Source organism: Rhinolophus ferrumequinum, chromosome X (assembly GCF_004115265.2).
Source record: "Rhinolophus ferrumequinum isolate MPI-CBG mRhiFer1 chromosome X, mRhiFer1_v1.p, whole genome shotgun sequence".
Classification (NCBI taxonomy): domain Eukaryota; kingdom Metazoa; phylum Chordata; class Mammalia; order Chiroptera; family Rhinolophidae; genus Rhinolophus; species Rhinolophus ferrumequinum.
The window spans coordinates 36,896,972-36,918,500 of NC_046284.1; the positions used below are offsets into that span (position 1 = coordinate 36,896,972).

Genomic DNA, 21,529 nt, shown 5'->3' on the forward strand with positions numbered 1-21,529 from the left:
GTCCCAAAGTCTCTCTGGGCACCAGGTGACCGGCTCTGCCTGCGCAATAAGCAGGGGGCTCTTTGGTACAGCAGAGAACAACCTGGACATTGCTTGGTGGGCTTAGGCCGAGACTATCGCTGCTTTTTGCATTGCTTTGTTTTGTTATGTTTTGCTTTGTCTTTATATCTTTGATATCTTTGCCTCTGTCGAGTAGGGGTTATAAGGTGGTTTTGTATGTGAACGTATTTGATATTTTTCTTTGTTGTTGTTGTTGCTGTTGTGCTTGGTGATTTGCTTTGTTCTGAAACTGCCCTGCCGGGGCCCAGCTTGTGAGGCACGGTCAGCAGATCAGAAATCTCCCGCCCGCACCCATACACACACACTGAAGAAGTGCCCTAGGACTCTGGAGTTCTGGACAAAGGGCTGGTGGTGCTACTCTCGGTGTGCATACGTGCGGACAAGGGCAGAAGCTGCACTGACTTTGTGGAGACTATCATCTAGACCCCTCAGGCCCACGCATTTAAGTCTGCAGTCCCAAAGTCTCTCTGGGCACCAGGTGACCGGCTCTGCCTGCGCAATAAGCAGGGGGCTCTTTGGTACAGCAGAGGACAACCTGGACATTGCTTGGTGGGCTTAGGCCGAGACTGTCGCTGCTTTTTGTATTGCTTTGTTTTGTTATGTTTTGCTTTGTCTTTATATCTTTGATATGTTTGCCTCTGTCTAGTGGGGGTTATCAGGTGGTTTTGCATGTTAACGTATTTGATATTTTTCTTTGTTGTTGTCCTTGCTGTTGTGCTTGGTGATTTGCTTTGTTCTGAAACTGCCCTGCCGGGGCCCAGCTTGTGAGGCACGGTCAGCAGATCAGAAACCTCCCGCCCGCACCCATACACACACACTGAAGAAGTGCCCTAGGACTATGGAGTTCTGGACAAAGGGCTGCTGGTGCTACCCTCGGTGTGCATACGTGCGGACAAGGGCAGAAGCTGCACTGACTTTGTGGAGACTATCATCCAGACCCCTCAGGCCCACGCATTTAAGTCTGCAGTCCGAAAGTCTCTCTGGGCACCAGGTGACCGGCTCTGCCTGCACAATAAGCAGGGGGCTCTTCGGTACAGCAGAGGACAACCTGGTCATTGCTTGGTGGGCTCAGGCCGAGACGGTCGCTGCTTTTTATTTTGCTTTGTTTTGCTTTGCTTGGTTTTGTTTTGCTTTGTCTTGTATCTTTGATATCTTTGCCTGTGTCGAGCGGGGGTTATCGGCTGTTTTTTTTTTTTTTTTTGCATGTGAATGTACTTGATTTTTTTTTTCTTTGCTGTTGTCGTTGCTGCTGTGCTTGGTGATTTGCCTTGTTCTGGGACTTCCCCGCCGGGGCCCAGCTTGGGTGGCACGGGACTCGGCATATCCGGGGGCCAACTCCAGACCAAATAGGAGTGCAGCTGGGTTTGACCTGCAGGTCACACACCTAGAGGGGGTTCTTTGCAGGCTCTGGAGCCCATAGAGGCCAAATCACATTGGGGTGGTCAACCCTCACGCAGCAGAGCGCCTGCAGGGGGCAGAGCCAAGTCTCACGGCAGGTCAGCCCAGGAGTTGACCCCACCTGCTCACTAGCGGGAAGCAATCAAAGATCTTCTTGAATGGGACAGTGTACACAACACAAGACTCACCTTTGGAGCACACGCAGAGGAGGACGACGTGGTGCGAGTCAAATATAAAGGACACATACTACATAACATAACCTAGCAAGAACTAAGAACTCTAGGGGATCTATCTAATATATCAAAATAAACACAGTCAGCCAGAATGGGGAAACAAAGATACACGTCCCAAATAAAACAACAGAAGAAGCCTCCACAACTGGAACCAAATGAAGCAGACGTAACCACCTCTCAGAGACAGAGTTCAGAATACTGGTGATAAGAATGTTTAAGGAGCTTAGAGAAGACATAAAGAAGGATGTAGAAATCATAACAAACGAGCTTAGAGAAAACATAAAGAAGGATGTAGAAATCATAACGAACAACCAGTTAGAACTAAAGAACACAATCACCGAAATTAAGAACTCACTTGAAGGAATTACCAGCAGGTTAGATGAAGCAGAGGATCGAATCATCGACTTAGAAGACAAGGTAGCAGAGATCACCCAAACGGAACAACAGAAAGAAAAAAGAATAAAAAACAATGAGGATGGCCTAAGAGACCTCTGGGATAACATCAAGCGCAACAACATGCGCATCATAGGAATACCAGAAGGTGAAGAGAGCAAGCAAGGGATTGAGAACATATTTGAAGTAATAATGTCTGAAAACTTCCCCAACCTGATGAAGGAAACCAACATACAAGTCCAGGAAGTGCAGAGAGTTCCAACCAGGATTAACCCAAACAGGTCCACACCAAGACACATTATAGTTAAAATGGCAAAGCGTAAAGACAAAGAGAGAATCCTAAAAGCAGCAAGAGAAAGACGGAGGGTTACATACAAGGGAACTCCCATAAGACTATCAAATGATTTTTCTACAGAAACATTGAAGGCCAGGAGGGAGTGGCAGGAGATACTCAAAGTGATGGAAAACAAAGGCCTACAACCTAGATTGCTTTATCCAGCAAGGCTATCATTTAAAGTTGATGGAGAGATAAAGAGCTTTCCAGAAAAAAATAAGCTAAAGGAATTTATCGCCACCAAGCCAGCATTGCAAGAAATAACTAAAAGGACGTCTGTAAATAGAAGGAAGATCAAAACAACCTAACTACAAATTTAAAAATGGCAATATCTATGTACCTATCAATAATCACTTTAAATGTAAATGGATTAAATGCTCCAATCAAGAGACATAGGGTGGCTGACTGGATAAGACAGCAAGACCCTTGTATATGCTGTATACAAGAGACTCACCTCAGAACAAAAGACACACACAGGCTGAAAGTGAAGGGTTGGAGTAAGATATTTCATGCAAATGGAAACGAGAAAAAAGCTGGAGCTGCAATACTTATATCTGACAAAATAGACTTTAAAATGAAGAACATACTAAAAGATAAAGATGGGCACTATATAATAACTAAAGGGATCGATCTGACAAGAGGACATAACCCTAGTAAACATCTATGCACCCAAAATAGGAGCACCTAAATATATAAAACAGGTACTGACTGACATAAAGGCAGAGATCAACAGTAACACTATCATAGTAGGGGACTTCAACACACCTCTGACAACAAGGGACAGGTCTTCCAGACAGAAAATCAATATGGAAACAACAGCCTTAAATGATACATTGGACCACTTGGATGTAATCGATATTTTCAGAACATTTGACCCCAATGCTGCAAAATACACCTTTTTCTCAAGCGCACATGGAACATTCTCCAAGATAGATCATATGTTAGGCCACAAAACAAGTCTTGATAAATTTAAGAAAATTGAAATCATACCAATTGTCTTCTCTGATCACAATGCTATGAAATTAGAAATGAACTACAGGAAAAAAACTGGAAGACACACCAATTCATGGAGGCTGAATAACTTATTACTAAATAATGAATGGGTCAAGCAGGAGATCAAGGAAGAAATCAAAAGGTATCTCGAGATAAACAAAAATGAACACACGACGACCCAAAATCTATGGGATGCCGCGAAAGCAGTTCTAAGAGGGAAATTCATAGCTTTGCAGGCCTACCTAAAGAAACAAGAAACATCACTAATCAACAGTTTATCTTCACATTTAAGGGATTTGGAAAAAGAACAGCAAAATAAGCCCAAAGGGAACACAAGGAAGGAGATAATAAATATCAGAGCAGAAATAAATGAAATAGAAACCAGAAAAACAATACAAAAGATCAATGAATCCAAAAGTTGGTTCTTAGAGAAGATAAACAAAATCGACAAACCTTTAGCCAGACTCATTTAAAAAAAGAGAGAGAGGACCCAAATTAATAAAATCAGAAATGAAAGAGGAGAAGTGACAACGGACACTGCAGAAATACAAAGAGTTTTAAGAAGTTACTATGAGCAACTATATGCCAACAAATTTGACAATTTGGAAGAAATGGACAATTTTCTAGAGGCGTACAACCTTCCAAGGCTAACTCAAGAAGAAACAGAAAGCCTGAATAGACTGATTACCACCACAGAAATTGAATCAGTAATCAACAGTCTCCCAACAAACAAAAGGCCTGGACCAGATGGCTTTACAGGTGAATTTTACAAAGCGTTCAAAAAAGAATTATCACCAATTCTCCTCAAGCTCTTCCAAAAAATCCAGAAGGAGGGAAGACTCCCAAACACTTTTTACGAAGCCACTATCACCCTGATCCCAAAATCAGACAAGGATACCACAAAAAAAGAAAACTACAGGCCGATATCTTTAATGAACATAGATGCAAAAATCCTCAACAAAATATTAGCAAACAGAATTCAGCAATACATTAAAAAGATCATTCACCATGATCAAGTGGGATTCATCCCTGGTATGCAGGGGTGGTTCAACATCCGCAAATCTATTAATGTGATACACCACATTAACAAAATGAAACATAAAAATCACATGATCATATCAATAGATGCAGAAAAAGCATTTGATAAAATCCAACAGCCATTTATGATAAAAACCCTTAAGAAAGTGGGAATAGAGGGATCATATCTCAACATAATAAAGGCCATATATGACAAACCCACAGCTAACATCATACTCAATGGGGAAAAGCTAAAACCATTTCCCCTAAGATCAGGAACAAGGCAAGGTTGCCCGCTATCTCCGCTTCTATTCAACATAGTTCTGGAAGTTCTTGCCACAGCAATCAGACAAGAAAAAGAAATAAAAGGCATCCAGATCGGTAAGGAGGAAGTAAAATTATCATTGTATGCAGACGATATGATACTATATATAGAGAAACCTAAAGACTCCACCAAGAAGCTATTAGAGCTGATAGATGAATTTAGTAAAGTAGCAGGATACAAAATTAATATTCAGAAATCAGTTGCATTTGTATATACCAATAATAAAACATCAGAAGGAGAAATTAAAAAAAACAATCCCATTTACAATCGCTCCAAAGACTATAAAATACCTGGGAATAAATTTAACCAAAGAAGTAGAAGATCTATACTCAGAAAATTATAAGACACTGAAGAAAGGAATGAAGGAAGATATAAATAGATGGAAACACATATCATGTTCATGGGTAGGAAGAATTAATATAGTTAAAATGTCCATACTGCCTAAGGCAATATACATATTCAATGCAATTCCTATCAAACTGCCAACGTCGTTTTTCACAGAAATAGAACATATAATCCTAAAATTTATATGGGACCATAAAAGACCCCGAATAGCAAAGGCAATCTTGAGAAATAAGAACAAAGTGGGAGGTATAACAATACCTGACTTCAAATTATACTACAAGGCTACAGTAATCAAAACAGCATGGTACTGGCATAAAAACAGACACATAGATCAATGGAACAGAATAGAGAGTCCAGAAATAAATCCACGCCTATATGGCCATTTAATCTACGACAATGGAAGCAAGAATGTACGATGGAGTAATGACAGTCTATTCAATAAATGGTGCTGGGAAACCTGGACAGACACATGCAAAAAAATGAAGTTGGACCACCTCCTTACACCATATACAAAAATAAATTCAAAATGGCTTAAAGACTTAAATGTAAGTTCTGAAACCATAAAATACCTAGAAGAAAATATAGGAAGAAACTTCTCAGACATTACCCGGAGTAAGATTTTTACTGATATATACCCTCGCTCGAGGGAACTAAGAGAAAAAATAAACATATGGGATTATATCAAACTAAAAAGCTTTTTCACAGCAAAGGAAACCATCAATAAAACAAGAAGGGATCCTACTGAATGGGAAAAGATATTTGCCAATGATATATCTGATAAGGGATTAATATCACAAATCTATGGAAAACTCACTCAACTCAACTCCAAAAAAACAAACGATGCAATTAAAAAATGAGCAGAGGACTTGAAGAGACATTTTTCTAAAAAGGACATACAGATGGCAAACAGACATATGAAGAAATGCTCAACCTCACTAACCATCAGAGAAATGCAAATAAATAAAAACCACAATGAGATACCACCTCACCCCAGTCAAAATGGCTATCATCAATAAATCAACAAACAGTGTGGGGAGCCATGATTTCTTGTTATTCTAAACAAGCCTTGCAGACTGGCTCAGTTTATGATTAACTTGTTTCGGCTTCTAAGGCATTATCTCTGCCTGGGCCTGGAGGGTGCTTGCAGCTGCTGAGAAAGTAGGTCGGAGTGACCGGTTCTCGGACACTGAGGACTGAAGACTAACAGGATAATGGGTGGGCTTTGTCATGAGATAATGACTTTGGGAAAGTTTCAAGGATTTTGTATCTGTATGTAAAAGTTATAAATTTGCTCTTGATGAGATAATAGCATTGAGGCTTGTTTAGTAGTTTCTGCTTTTCTGTGTTTTAGGTAAAAGATAACTTTCTGTGATGTAATGCATTCCTTTATCTGCTGACTGTTAAAACTGCACGTATTCTTAGGGTATATAAACGGTGGTAGTAAATAAAGCCGGTGCTTCAGCATCACTGGAGACCGAATTCGCATCATCATCATTTGTGAGTGTCTTTGTTCATTCCCACTCCCCCTTTCAGGTTCTTCGTTGACTCGTGGCTGCTGGTCGGTCACAAAACAGCAAGTGCTGGCGTGGATGTGGAGAAAAGGGAACGCTTGTGCACTGTTAGTGGGATTGCAAATTGGTGCATCCGCTATGGAAAACAGTATGGAGGTATCTCAAAAATCTGAAAATGGAACTACCTTATGATCCAGTAATTCCACTCCTAGGTATCTATCCGGAGAAATCCAAAACTTCAATTCAAAAATCTGTATGCACTCCTATGTTTATTGCAGCACTATACACAATAGCTAAGACATGGAAACAACCAAAATGCCCATCGGTAGATGACTGGATTAAGAAACTGTGGTACATTTATACAATGGAGTATTATGCAGCTATAAAGAAGAAAGAAATCTTACCATTTGCAACAACATGGATGGATCTAGAGAACATTATGTTAAGTGAAATAAGTCAGACAGAGAAAGATAAGTACCATATGATCTCACTTATTTGCGGATTCTAAAGAAAAGAATAAGTGAATGAACTAATCAGAAACAGTTTGGGAGACAATGAGGAAAAACTGAGGGTTGCTAGATGGGCGGGAGGGGTGGGGGGTGGGGGGGAGGGTGAGGGGATTGGAGGGCAATCGGTGACCATAGGATGGCCACGGGCTTGAAAATTAATCTGGGGAACGTAATTTGGTGGTTACCAGAAGGTAAAGGGGTTGGGGGGTGGGGGATGAGGGTGAGGGGGATCAAATGTATGGTGATGGAAGGGGAGCTGACTCTGGGTGGTGAACACACAATGTGATTTATGGATGATGTGATACAGAATTGCACACCTGAAATCTATGTAATTTTACTAACAATTGTCACCCCAATAAATTAAAAATAAATAAAAAAAATAAATAAAAAAAAATAAAAATAAATAAATAAAAAAAAAGAATGGTTTCTATCCCCATGTCCCCTCCACAAAAGGGAAGCAGTGAAGGGAACTTGGAGAGTACCAGATGAATGCCTGGCTCCCACTTCTCCAATAAAGCCCTGTGAGTAACCTCTTTGGAAGTTCCTCTTAAAAGAGTCCTGTGATGTGTCTGAGCTGTCACCCTGAATGGGGCTCTGGCCTGCCTTGAAACACAGTGTTCTCTCCTTAGGGACCTGCCCCACCGTGTCTTGCATATCTATGTGGACCCAGTGGACAAGGGGTGAGGGTGGGGAGCTAGGGATTGTGGGGGAGACGGCTGGGGGGCTGAGGTGTTGGGGCAGGGTGGGTCTGCTCAGTTTGAATGGCATTTTCTTAGCAATTTCCATCAAATTGACTAACCCCATGTGATACACAAAACAAATATACAGAGAATTCACAACTTTATTGAAACTACAAAACAACGTGCCCTAAAAGAGTGGGACAGTGACTTTGTACTTTTATTTAATACACCGCACAGGTTGTTTGTTGAACTGCTATTGATGGCGAGGTATGCAGAATTTGAAACTGGCTCAAAAGCCTTTGAAAAAAATGTCTCAGAGACAATTCGTTAGAAAATGGGGGCTACAAAAGGACCATTCGGGGTAAGGAACCAGCCCCAGCCACATGGGTGCCGGCTCCAGGGAGGCAAAGGTGCAAGAAGCAAGGGCAGAGGAGGAAAGGGCAGCATGGGCAGCAGAGGCGGCCACAGGGGCAGCGGAGCTGGCACACATATCCAAACTGGCTGCGGAATAAGGATGGCATTGAAGAGTCTCCCCAAGGTTATGACGACAGGGGGGCCCAGGGCCACGGGGTGCATATTTCTGAACATTAATGCCCTCTGTTGTCTCCTCCACTTGGCCCTCCTATTCTTAAACCAAACCTTCAATCAGAGAGAAAAAGGGATTGGTTTAGTACATTTAGCATTCAATGTCATTCATGAAAAAACACAGTAGGCAACTCTCTATGCCCTTAAAATTTTAAATTGCATTAGAGAAAGCTATTTCCTTCTTGCTAAAATATCTTAGGGAACTTTCCACCGCAGCCCTCCCTTCAGTTCACCCACAGCGAGCACCAACTATGTGCCAGGCTATGGCTTGGTTTATTGCTTTCCTTCTCCTCCCACCTTTAGTATTATTTGTCCCCACTCCTAGATGCAGGTGGAGCTGAGGAATTGCTCTCTGTGCCTGCTGTTATTGCTATGCCTGGTATGTCTGTGTCCTGTGGGGAAGCAGAACATAGTAAAAAGTGGGTGCTTTTTAAAATCATGCTGAGGGGAACAGCCCCCATTTTGAAACGGCCGTCTTCAGTGTACAGTGAAGAATCAATAGGAGCCTTTGGGATTTTTAAACGAAAGTTTTCCTTCAAGAATGCCTAAAGGGTCATTCATCATCTGAAACCTCTTAATAGTTAAAACGATGGTATTGTGAGAGAGGCTTGGTCATGGGGGTCCCAGGGAGTTTGTGGCCTGTCTTGCTAGGACATGAGTATAGCTGAAGCCCTGGACGCTGCTTTCATATTTCAGACATTTGAGGTAATGAATGTTTAGACTAACTCGGCACAAATTTACTAAAAACTCTTAAAATCTTTGCCCAGCCAAGAGTTTGAAGGGAAAGAGGCAAAAAAAAAAAAAAAATAGTCACTGCTGTCATTCTGCATGATCCACCCTGCCACCACCCCACCCCCACCCCCCGTTCCCAACCTTCCTGGGCTTAGGACCAGTTCAGCTCACTCTGCTCTGGCTACAGATCCAGGACCCTGGGCCGGAGCCACAGAGGTCCAGCATGGTGGGTCCCCCTAAAGCCTGCTATTGAACTAGGAGGTCAACATCCCATCCCTCATTTTAGAGACAAGAAGGTGGAACAGGCATTTTAGCAAGATAGTCACAACCATGTGGGTGAGGGGTTACAAAATAACTCCTCCCTAACTATCTGCCAACTATTTTTGCAAACAAACAAACAAAACTGCCAGTTAGGCTTCACTGTCTTCTCAGTGTCCTAGTTAACGGGGCTTATATTGTATTTAAATTCTTTTGGAAGTTTCCAAACTGCACATTTTAAGTGACACAAAAGGTCTTCTGTTGCTGCTCCAGGCCTCATTTTCCCTCTTTCATCTTAGAATTTGGGTCCTCCTTGTGCACTGTTGGTAGGATTGCAGATTGGTGTGGCCACTATGGAAAACAGTATGGAGGTATCTCAAAAATCTGAAAATGGAACTACCTTATGATCCAGCAATTCCACTCCTAGCTATCTATCTGGATAAATCCAAAACTCTAATTCAAAAATATTTATGCACCCCGATGTTTACTGCAACACTATACACAATAGCCAAGGCATGGAAACAACTGAAATGCCCATCGGACGACTGGATTAAGAAACTGTGCAGTGTGATTTATGGATGATGTGATACAGAATTGCACACCTGAAATCTATGTAATTTTACTAACAATTGTCACCCCAGTAAATTAAAAAATTAAAAAAAAAAATTAAAAAAAAAGAAAAAAAGAAACTGTGGTACATTTATACAATGGAGTATTACGCAGCCATAAAGAAGAATGAAATCTTACCATTTGCAACAATATGGATGGACCTAGAGAACATTATGCTAAGTGAAATAAGTCAGACTGAGAAAGACAAATACCTTATGATCTCACTTATATGTGGAATCTAACGAAAAGAATAAAGGAAGGAACTACTCAGAAACAGTCTCAGAGACATAGAGGAAAAACTGAGGGTTTCTAGAATGGGAGGGGGAGTCGGGTAAGGGGGAAGGTGAGGGGATTAGAAAGCATAATCAATAACCACAAGATTGCCATGGGGATACGAAAGTCAATTTGGGAATGTAATCAATAATGTTGTAAAGATTTTGTAGGGTATCCAATGGACACTTGTCCCATTAGGGAGACCACCTCAGGGATGATGTAGATATCTGATCACTGCACTGTACACCTGAAGCTGAAGCTGAAGAATAATGAATGTCAACTATAATTTTATATATATGTGTGTATATATATATATATATATATATATATATATATATATTTACAAGAGGTAGAGTACAGAACTAGGAATAGAGACAGTGGAAATGTAATGGCTGTATCTGATGTCAGAGAGGTAGTAGACGGGGAGAGGGGGTTATCACTGTGTGAGGGACATAAATGATAAATGTCTATTACATTGTTTTGTACACCTGAAGCTAACAATAATAAAAAAAGAATTTGGGTCCTTCTGCTGCAAGCATATGGAATCTAAAAACACCATTGTAATTGAGCTTTTTTTTGGGGGGTGGGGGTGGCGCTCCAAGTGTACCCATGGTCAGATCTGGATAAACACAACCAAAACACAAATCGGGTTAACTAAGGTATAGGCTGATACTAGTTTTATATTTCCAATGCTGGTTTCATAAAACAAGTCTCACTGTATTTGCAAAATAGACTTGGGGGGGGGAACCTCCATTAAAATTTTCTTTGGACAAATACTGTATGATCTCACGTATACGTGGAATCTTAAAAAGCAAAACAAAACAAAACACCAAACTCAAAGAAACATACCAGATTTGCGGTTATTGGGGGGGGGTGGGGGAGGGGGAGGTGGAGGAAGGTGGTCAAAAGCAACAAAGTTCCAGTTATAAGATAAATAAGTCCTGGGGATGTAATGTACAACATGATGACTACAGTTGACACTGCTCTATGGTATATATGAAAGTTGTTAAGAGAGTAAATCCTAAGAGTTGTCATCACAGGGGAAAAAACAAACATTTTTGTTTCTTTTTTTGTTTGTGTCTATGTGACGTGATGAATATTAACTAAACTTATTGTGGTAATCATTTCACAATACATGTATGTCAAATTATTATGCTGCACACTTTAAACTTATACAGTGCTATAATATCAATTATATCTCAATAAAACTGGGAAAATTTATTAGGGGAATTCATGCTGTAGAATTTGGAAATCGATGAGAAATTTTTCTTATTTGTTTCTTGTGGCTCTTTTTTCCTTTAGAACCCTACTGAGAGCACTATGCAAACCCATGGAGGGGGAGAGAGCAAGTCACCAAAACTGAAGTGTTTCTTTTCCTCTGTGCTGGCTTTGCCTGTGGCAGAAAGCAGAGGCCTGGTCCTCCCAAGCCCTGGCCAGCCCTGACTGTGAGCCCAGCCTGTGGCCTTAGGATGCCAGCACTCAGTGGTCTGCTTGGTTGGGGTGTTTTTCAGACAGCCCACCATCACACTTGCAGCCCGTTTCCATCACTGCACTCATGCACACTCTGCAGCAAAGCCAATAAACCCATCCTAGTTCTCTCTCTCTCTCTCTCTCTCTCTCTCTCTCTCTCTCTCTCTCTCATTTCCTTCCCCCACCCCAGAAAAAATTATTGTTTGATACAACTTAGGTTTTTCTATGATCTCAGAAAATTAGCTCTTGATCCATTGACCTGTAAGTTAGTCATCACTGACTGAGCAAATGAAAAAATATTTCAAATTACCACAGGTAAGAATCTAGCCTGAACTAAGAGCCAGCCCCCACTACCAACAAACTCCACACAAGCCATCTCTTCACAAATAGTACCACAGAACGGAAGAAAAAGATTCCTCAAGAGAATATTCACTAATGCATTTGGTAGTTTCTAAAATTTGTGTGAGGTATCCCCAACGCGTGTGTTCGACTCTACATTATTCTTGCCTAACACTTCTGCCTTTCTTAAGTCAGTGGAACTCTGTTTGAAATTGTTGTTTTAGTTTGTTTCCTGTTTTAGACATATTTTAAAGGTTGCAACTCCCCTTCCCATCTCCACCATGATGCACAACCTACTATGTTAGCAGTGTTTCCAAGCTGACATATCAAAGTATTCCAGAAAATTAAAATTTAGGGCAGCCATTCTCTACACCGCTTTTCCAAACCCTTAAAAAGAACATCAGGAGGACCAGGCACTTGGACTTGGGGACCACTCAACTTAACTAAACAGACATTAGTTGCTCATCTGTTGTGTTCTAATGTGTGAATTATTCCCTCCTTCCAATGCCTAAATATTTATAAATTCACCCCTTGTGCAATGAGTTTATGCTTGGCTTTAAATAATTTTGTATAATTGAACTCCTTAGTGCATTAATTTTAATAATTTCCACTTCACAATTAACCCCAGTGTGACCTCACACAGAAGTGTTGTCTCAAGGATGCCAGTGTTAGAGGAGTTAAACTATGTAAGTGTGTGTGTGTGTGTGTACACAATACACATATAATATATAAGTATATATAGGTATAGTTTATACGAAAGTATATATGTCTTTGTATACAAGGAATAGTATACTATAGTAATTTTCCAATTTGGAAATCATGTTCCCTCTGATAATGGGCAGTTTCCAAAAGCTATAGTTTATTTATCCTATTTTCGACCTACTAAGGCCCCAAACTTATTTTCCAATCATTGAAAAGGCAATAAAAACACGCCAACTTGAGAATGTCTAGGACAAAGGTGTGCAAGTCCTGAAGCAGGTTGTAGAATGGCTGCCCTGCCAAATGGCGTTTTTCAGGTTTACTGACCTGCATTCTGGCTTCAGGCACATTCATGCGTCTTGCAATCTCCTGTCTGAGGAGAGAAAACCACAAATGTTCAGTATTCAGAGATGTGGATGGAAATTAAGTATAAAATGTTATTTCATTCTTATTTACATTTTTTTCAGAGAAATGTCAGTGATTTGTTTTTTTCAATGATTTATTTTATGAACCAATTTCTGTAGTAGGAAGACTCACACCATTTCTTGATTTACAGTGAAATTAACTTGACAAAGCAGTTTTAAAAAGCCAAGTCTCATGGAGGCACAGTTCCCAAGAACACATGAAATTCTAATTCATAGTTTCTTTCAGTGTTACCAACTTCGAAATTACTAAATATCTCTGACTGAAGAAATATCTCTACCAACTTTCAATCATTGCTCTTACCCATTTTATGGATTAAATTGTTGCTTAAAATAGCTTGGTCTATCTATCTATCTATCTATCTATCTATCTATCTATCTACCTACCTATCTGTGTTGTGCAGGTTGGAGTACTTTCCTAGTAGATACTAAAGGATGACACAAATCCTCTGCTGTTCGTTCTTTGTGCTGATTTTTTAAAAAATTAACCACCAACTGCCCTTCCACACACTAGTCTGTAATATCTAGCTTGAAGCTTGCTTTAGAGACAGTTTCCTCTCAAGAGCAAAATTAAGGGGATGCAGAAAAATCACTAACCAAGATAAATAATTTTCGAATGTAGCATTTAAAAATATAAAAAGCAATGCAAAACAAAACAAAACAAAACTTGAGATAGACTAGGTTAAACATAGAGTTCCTTGTGGAGAGCATGGTACCCGTGAGTTTACTCCTCCCTATTCTTGAATTTCTCCTCACCCAGCATAACTTTCTCAAAACTATGAATAAAAGCCATTTTCTCTTTTTCAATTATTAAAAATCCTATTTTCTTTCCTAAAAAAAAGCAATGCAAAAATAACCTATGATGAACAGATTTATCAACATTTTAAATTAAGATCGGTTCCTACTCTGATTTGCTCCATCATGCCTCCCTCAGGCTTCTTCTCATCCTTATCCTTGCCCTGGTTTTAACAGAACATTATTTAAAATAACAGGCGCCTGTCGTAGTTTCCCAGTTTGATTCATTTAAATACTGTATGAAAGTATTTACCTTGAGTCCCAAGAGGCATAGCCTTCACCCCAACCCAAGTGCAGGAGAGCCGCCCCCCTCCCAGCCTCGAGTCCTGCAGGTCGCCTTTTGTTCGCGAGAGAAGGAGACGGACCTGTGGGAGGGCCAACCCTGTGACACCGGCAAAGGCCAGCGCCACGTGCTCGCTGGAATGGAGCCATCCTCTGGCGGACTGCTTACCTCATCAACAAGTTGGGATAGGCGTTGTGATGGAAAACTCACTCCAGCTCCTGCACCTGCACCTGGGTGAACATGGCGCGCTGGACGACCTGCTGCCTGTCCTCTGGCTGTGGACCATGGGCAATGGCTTGGGCGGGCTGTTCGTCCTGCCCCTGCTCTCCTGGTTCTCCGCCACTATCGCCGCTGGCCTCGTGGCTTCCGACATCCAGGAGGCCTGGGGCACCTGGGCCACCGCCACTGCCTTCTTTGGCTTCTTCTTCAGCTCCTATCTCTCTTCCTCCTGCTGATGCTGCTCTCTGCTCCGGTTCGGGCTGTGTACCCTTTTCTTCTTCTCCTCCCTCTCTGATTAACGAGATCCCCGCAGGCTTCGCTTCTGCAAAAGAAGGAACCCAAAGAGAAAGAGCAGGGTATTGTAGCCCAGGCTGGGGAAAGAGGAGGTGAGGAGGCAAGGGGCTGCATCTGACGGGTGTCCTGTCCGTTCGCCTCTCCCGGGGAACGTTAGTTTCTTGGAGTTGGCTGAAGCACGCGTCCCGACCAGCACTAACCACGCAGTTTTTCCCGATCCTCATCGACTCCCAGGCTGAGGAAACCAGTGACACCCTGGCTGCACTGGTGCTGATGCTTCATGTCCTGAGTGCTGTCCCTGAGGCTGTGGCTTCTGCAGATTCTGCAATGCGGCCTGGCTCCTTCCGGAGTCTAGTCAGGCTACAGTGTGTCTGACTAGGCGCCCTCCCTGGGCTTATTACCAGGTCCTGCTGTGTGTGTGTGGGGGGGGGGTGCTGTTGAGGTGCGCATGCGGCAGGGGGTTGGACCTCAAAAGGGAGGGTGTACTTGCAAGAGGGGGCTCTGGTAGGGAGCATACGTAGGGAATATGACTTGAGGCTCTAAGTTGCGTCTTAACAGACTGCCCCTGTCTTGGTGGAGCATCTCCCAGAGGAAGGGGCTTTGCTGGAGTTTGCAAGCCAATATGTAGCAGGTAAGAGACAGACCTCACGCGAGCTCCAGAGACCTTGGAGAAAAGTTTGCAGAGTATCTCTTGGCCCAGCCTCCATACACAGTTGCCAGTACTGAGCAGGGAATAGTAACCAAACTAATATAGTTAGCTAGGACGTTGCTTGCTGGAGTTTTTGCAATGAGGCTAAAGTCAGACCTCACCATGCTTCTCGGATCTCCAGGAACAAGAGCTCGAGGTTGCGTTTCCTGAGCATGTGCTGTGCTCAGATGCACTGGGCGTGGGGGTGGGGACAACCCTAGCACACTCGTTGAGACAGTCCACTGGCTACTGATTTTTAGTAATGAATCCATGTCGGATTGTAGGAGTAGAAGCCTACACAGAGTTTAGAGCCTCCGAGAATGCCCAAACTGCAAAGGGCCCTTTCTTTGCTCCTGGTTCTAACTGTGGACTATGCCACTTCTGCTGTGCCTGTGGCTACAGACTGTCTTCAAACACGCACTTGTTCCCTGTGCTGGGTGGGTGCTGTGCACCTGGTCGAATTCTCTCCTCCCTTTCCTGTTGCTGCCTCCTCCTTTTCCTCTACACCCTCCTTTTCCTGAGCTCTTGCTTAAGAATAAATAAATTTCATTTATTGTCAAATTTTATTTATTATCAAATAAAGAGAGCCAGGACAGATTGAAGGCTGTAAGAGCCTTTCTACAGGGAGTGTTTTGTAGATGCTCCATGATGTGTTCATATCCTAAATATCCTAAATATTAAGACTAGGCTCTAACAATGGGCCCTATGCTCGACAATGTACGTGAAATTGCTTATTTTTACCTGCACAACCACCTTTGTCATCAACCCTGTTTTATATCAGAGATTAAACTATTTTCATGGGCCCCTAAATGTATCATGGACCCCAGTCACCTCACGTAGTGTGCCTAATGGATAAATGCCCCCACCTCATGTTCCCAGAAAATGGGTAAGAAAACAGCTTTAAAAAGTTTAGTTGACGAATTCACTTTCAAAAAAAATGGTCAGAGATGGCAATCGGACAGACTCTGTATGACTTTGACCAAGGTGTTTCCTCCTCAGACTAGCTCTTCCTGGAGCCAGGCTAACTGACATCAGAAACCTTGCTTGCTCACCACTTGCTACCTGGCTAACCTGACTTGCTTATTCTTCCTTAGCCTTAGTTTCCTTATCTGCAAAACGGAGATAACAATAGTACCTAACTCATGGGGTTGTTGTGAAGATTAATAGGGATGATTTTTAAAATCTTTATAAATGAACATACCCTGTCGCCTCCCATTTGTTACTTCCATCTTTTTAGTAATTATTTTTAATAAGGGCCCATGAGAGGAGATAAAGATGGTTACCATCTAAGTGTTGGCAATGAAGAGAGGATGTTTTCTTGTGAAAATAATGTCCCTGCCATGTCTTTTTGTACATATATGTGCTTCAGACAATAAGCCTATGCTGGCTGTGGCATATACAGAGCAGCAATGTGGGGGAGGTCATGAAGGCCAACCTGGACATTCTGCTGCAGGTTCTCACAATCTGGGGAGACAGATTGGCCCACCCAAGAGCAGGAGGCCCTACAGTATGGAGGCAGACTGCCTGGCCTCACTGCTGACTGGCTCTGTGACTTTGAGCAAGTTAGCTGACCTCTCTGGGCCTCAGGTGCTACATCTGCAGAATGGGGATCGTGGTGGTACCTGCTCTTTGGTGTGAAGAAATTTACATGAAATCATACAAGTAAGGCCCAGAGTGAGTGAGGGCTGAGACAACTTGAGCTGATGCTGGAGTTAAGGGGTCAGGACTGTGGGGCGTCAGTCTGCACATGGGCCCGCACTGTGATTGAAATTGCCAGGCATGGAGTGTAGCCCCTGCTCCTGAGTGGATATGAGAGTCTGTGGAGTGGCATGTAGCTCTGCTTGCTCATGCTGGCGAGATTCTACGGGTGCTCATTGTGCACCAGGGCCTGGCTAATCAATCTTACAGCCATCCCCTGAGGAGAGGGCCACAACTCTCTTTAGTTCCTAACCAAGGAAATGGAGGCTCAGGGAGGCTCAGTGACTTTCCCAAGGTTACACAGCCCAAAGGAAATGGGCCAAAAGTCAAACCTTTGAAGATGCTGTTGTTAGCAGCTGGTGATAGAAGCAGCTTCTGTTTGTGTGCGTAGTAGGGTGTCCTTTGCACCTCACAGGACGGGTCAGACGTTGGCAGACGCTGAGCAGTCTGTGAAGGGAGTCCCAGTTAAAAGTGGTAGTGTGCAGAGACAGAGTTCAGAACACTGGTGATAAGAATGTTTAAGGAGCTTAAAGAAGACATAAAGAAGGATGTAGAAATCATAACAAACGAGCTTAGAGAAAACATAAAGAAGGATGTAGAAATCATAACGAAAAACCAGTTGGAACTAAAGAACACAATTACCGAAATTAAGAACTCACTTGAAGGAATTACCAGCAGGCTAGATGAAGCAGAGGATCGAATCAGCGACTTAGAAGACAAGGTAGCAGAGATCACCCAAACGGAACAACAAAAAGAAAAAAGAATAAAAAACAATGAAGATGGCCTAAGAGACCTCTGGGATAACATCAAGCGCAACAACATGCGCATCATAGGAATACCAGAAGGTGAAGAGAGCAAGCAAGGGATTGAGAACATATTTGAAGTAATAATGTCTGAAAACTTCCCCAACCTGATGAAGGAAACCAACATACAAGTCCAGGAAGTGCAGAGAGTTCCAACCAGGATTAACCCAAACAGGTCCACACCAAGACACATTATAGTTAAAATGGCAAAGCTTAAAGACAAAGAGAGAATCCTAAAAGCAGCAAGAGAAAGACGGAGGGTTACATACAAGGGAACTCCCATAAGACTATCAAATGATTTTTCTACAGAAACATTGAAGGCCAGGAGGGAGTGGCAGGAGATACTTAAAGTGATGGAAAACAAAGGCCTACAACCTAGATTGCTTTATCCAGCAAGGCTATCATTTAAAGTTGATGGAGAGATAAAGAGCTTTCCAGAAAAAAATAAGCTAAAGGAATTTATTACCACCAAGCCAGCATTGCAAGAAATACTAAAAGGTCTTCTGTAAATAGGAGAAAGATCAAAACAACCTAACTACAAATTTAAAAATGGCAATATCTATGTACCTATCAATAATCACTTTAAATGTAAATGGATTAAATGCTCCAATCAAAAGACATAGGGTGGCTGACTGGATAAGACAGCAAGACCCTTGTATATGCTGTATACAAGAGACTCACCTCAGAACAAAAGACACACACAGGCTGAAAGTGAAGGGTTGGAGTAAGATATTTCATGCAAATGGAAACGAGAAAAAAGCTGGAGTTGCAATACTTATTTCTGACAAAATAGACTTTAAAATGAAGAACATACTAAAAGATAAAGATGGGCACTATATAATAATAAAGGGATCGATCCGACAAGAGGACATAACCCTAGTAAACATCTATGCACCCAACATAGGAGCACCTAAATATATAAAACAGGTACTGACTGACATAAAGGCAGAGATCAACAGTAACACTATTATAGTCGGGGACTTCAACACACCTCTGACCACAAGGGACAGGTCTTCCAGACAGAAAATCAATATGGAAACAACAGCCTTAAATGATACATTGGACCACTTGGATTTAATCGATATTTTCAGAACATTTCACCCCAATGCTGCAAAATACACCTTCTTCTCAAGCGCACATGGAACATTTTCCAAGATAGATCATATGTTAGGCCACAAAACAAGTCTTGATAAATTTAAGAAAATTGAAATCATACCAATTGTCTTCTCTGATCACAATGCTATGAAATTAGAAATGAACTACAGGAAAAAAACGGGAAGACACACCAATTCATGGAGGCTGAATAACTTATTACTAAATAATGAATGGGTCAAGCAGGAGATCAAGGAAGAAATCAAAAGATATCTCGAGATAAATGAGAATGAAAACACGACGACCCAAAATCTATGGGATGCCGCGAAAGCAGTCCTAAGAGGGAAATTCATAGCTTTGCAGGCCTACCTAAAGAAACAAGAAACATCACTAATCAACAGTTTATCTTCACATTTAAGGGATCTGGAAAAAGAACAGCAAAATAAGCCCAAAGGGAACACAAGGAAGGAGATAATAAAGATCAGAGCAGAAATAAATGAAATAGAAACCAGAAAAACAATACAAAAGATCAATGAATCCAAGAGTTGGTTCTTAGAGAAGATAAACAAAATCGACAAACCATTAGCCAGACTCATTAAAAAAAAGAGAGAGAGGACCCAAATTAATAAAATCAGAAACGAAAGAGGAGAAGTGACAACGGACACTGCAGAAATACAAAGAGTTTTAAGAAGTTACTATGAGCAACTATATGCCAACAAATTTGACAATTTGGAAGAAATGGACAATTTTCTAGAGGCGTACAACCTTCCAAGGCTAACTCAAGAAGAAACAGAAAACCTGAATAGACTGATTACCACCACGGAAATTGAATCAGTAATCAACAGTCTCCCAACAAACAAAAGCCCTGGACCAGATGGCTTTACAGGTGAATTTTACAAAGCGTTCAAAAAAGAATTATCACCAATTCTCCTCAAGCTCTTCCAAAAAATCCAGAAGGAGGGAAGACTCCCAAACACTTTTTACGAAGCCACTATCACCCTGATCCCAAATTAGACAAAGACACCACAAAAAAAGAAAACTACAGGCCGATATCTTTAATGAACATAGATGCAAAAATCCTCAACAAAATATTAGCGAACAGAATTCAGCAATACATTAAAAAGATCATTCAGCATGATCAAGTGGGATTCATCCCTGGTATGCAGGGGTGGTTCAACATCCGCAAATCTATTAATGTGATACACCACATTAACAAAATGAAAAATAAAAATCACATGATCATATCAATAGATGCAGAAAAAGCATTTGATAAAATCCAACAGCCATTTATGATAAAAACCCTTAAGAAAGTGGGAGTAGAGGGATCTTATCTCAACATAATAAAGGCCATATATGACAAACCCACAGCTAACATCATACTCAATGGGGAAAAGCTAAAACCATTCCCCCTAAGATCAGGAACAAGGCAAGGTTGCCAGCTATCTCCGCTTCTATTCAACATAGTTCTGGAAATTCTTGCCACAGCAATCAGACAAGAAAAAGAAATAAAAGGCATCCAGATTGGTAAGGAGGAAGTAAAGTTATCATTGTATGCAGACGATATGATACTATATATAGAGAACCCTAAAGACTCCACCAAGAAGCTATTAGAGCTGATAGATGAATTTAGTAAAGTAGAAGGATACAAAATTAATATTCAGAAATCAGTTGCATTTGTATATACCAATAATAAAACATCAGAAAGAGAAATTAAATAAACAATCCCATTTACAATCGCTCCAAAGACTATAAAATACCTGGGAATAAATTTAACCAAAGAAGTAAAAGATCTATACTCAGAAAATTATAAGACACTGAAGAAAGGAATGAAGGAAGATATAAATAGATGGAAACACATATCATGTTCATGGATAGGAAGAATTAATATAGTTAAAATGTCCATACTGCCTAAGGCAATATACATATTCAATGCAATTCCTATTAAACTGCCAACGTCGTTTTTCACAGAAATAGAACATATAATCCTAAAATTTATATGGGACCATAAAAGACCCCGAATAGCAAAGGCAATCCTGAGAAATAAGAACAAAGTGGGAGGTATAACAATACCTGACTTCAAATTATACTACAAGGCTACAGTAATCAAAACAGCATGGTACTGGCATAAAAACAGACACATAGATCAATGGAACAGAATAGAGAGTCCAGAAATAAATCCACGCCTATATGGCCATTTAATCTACGACAATGGAAGCAAGAATGTACGATGGAGTAATGACAGTCTATTCAATAAATGGTGCTGGGAAACCTGGACAGACACATGCAAAAAAATGAAGTTGGACCACCTCCTTACACCATATACAAAAATAAATTCAAAATGGCTTAAAGACTTAAATGTAAGGTCTGAAACCATAAAATACCTAGAAGAAAATATAGGAAGAAACTTCTCAGACATTACCCGGAGTAAGATTTTTACTGATATACACCCTCGCTCGAGGGAACTAAGAGAAA

At 41.2% G+C, this 21,529-nt stretch overlaps 1 protein-coding gene across 1 annotated transcript; it reads right to left on the minus strand.

Annotated features, from left to right (window-relative positions):
- Positions 1 to 8,125: 8,125 nt before the first annotated feature.
- RHOXF2B (Rhox homeobox family member 2B) lies at positions 8,126 to 15,000 on the minus strand. The gene is given in 3 exon segments (XM_033130407.1): positions 8,126 to 8,437; positions 13,091 to 13,136; positions 14,432 to 15,000. Coding segments are annotated over 3 exon segments (927 nt in total).
- Between the last annotated feature and the right edge of the window lie 6,529 nt (positions 15,001 to 21,529).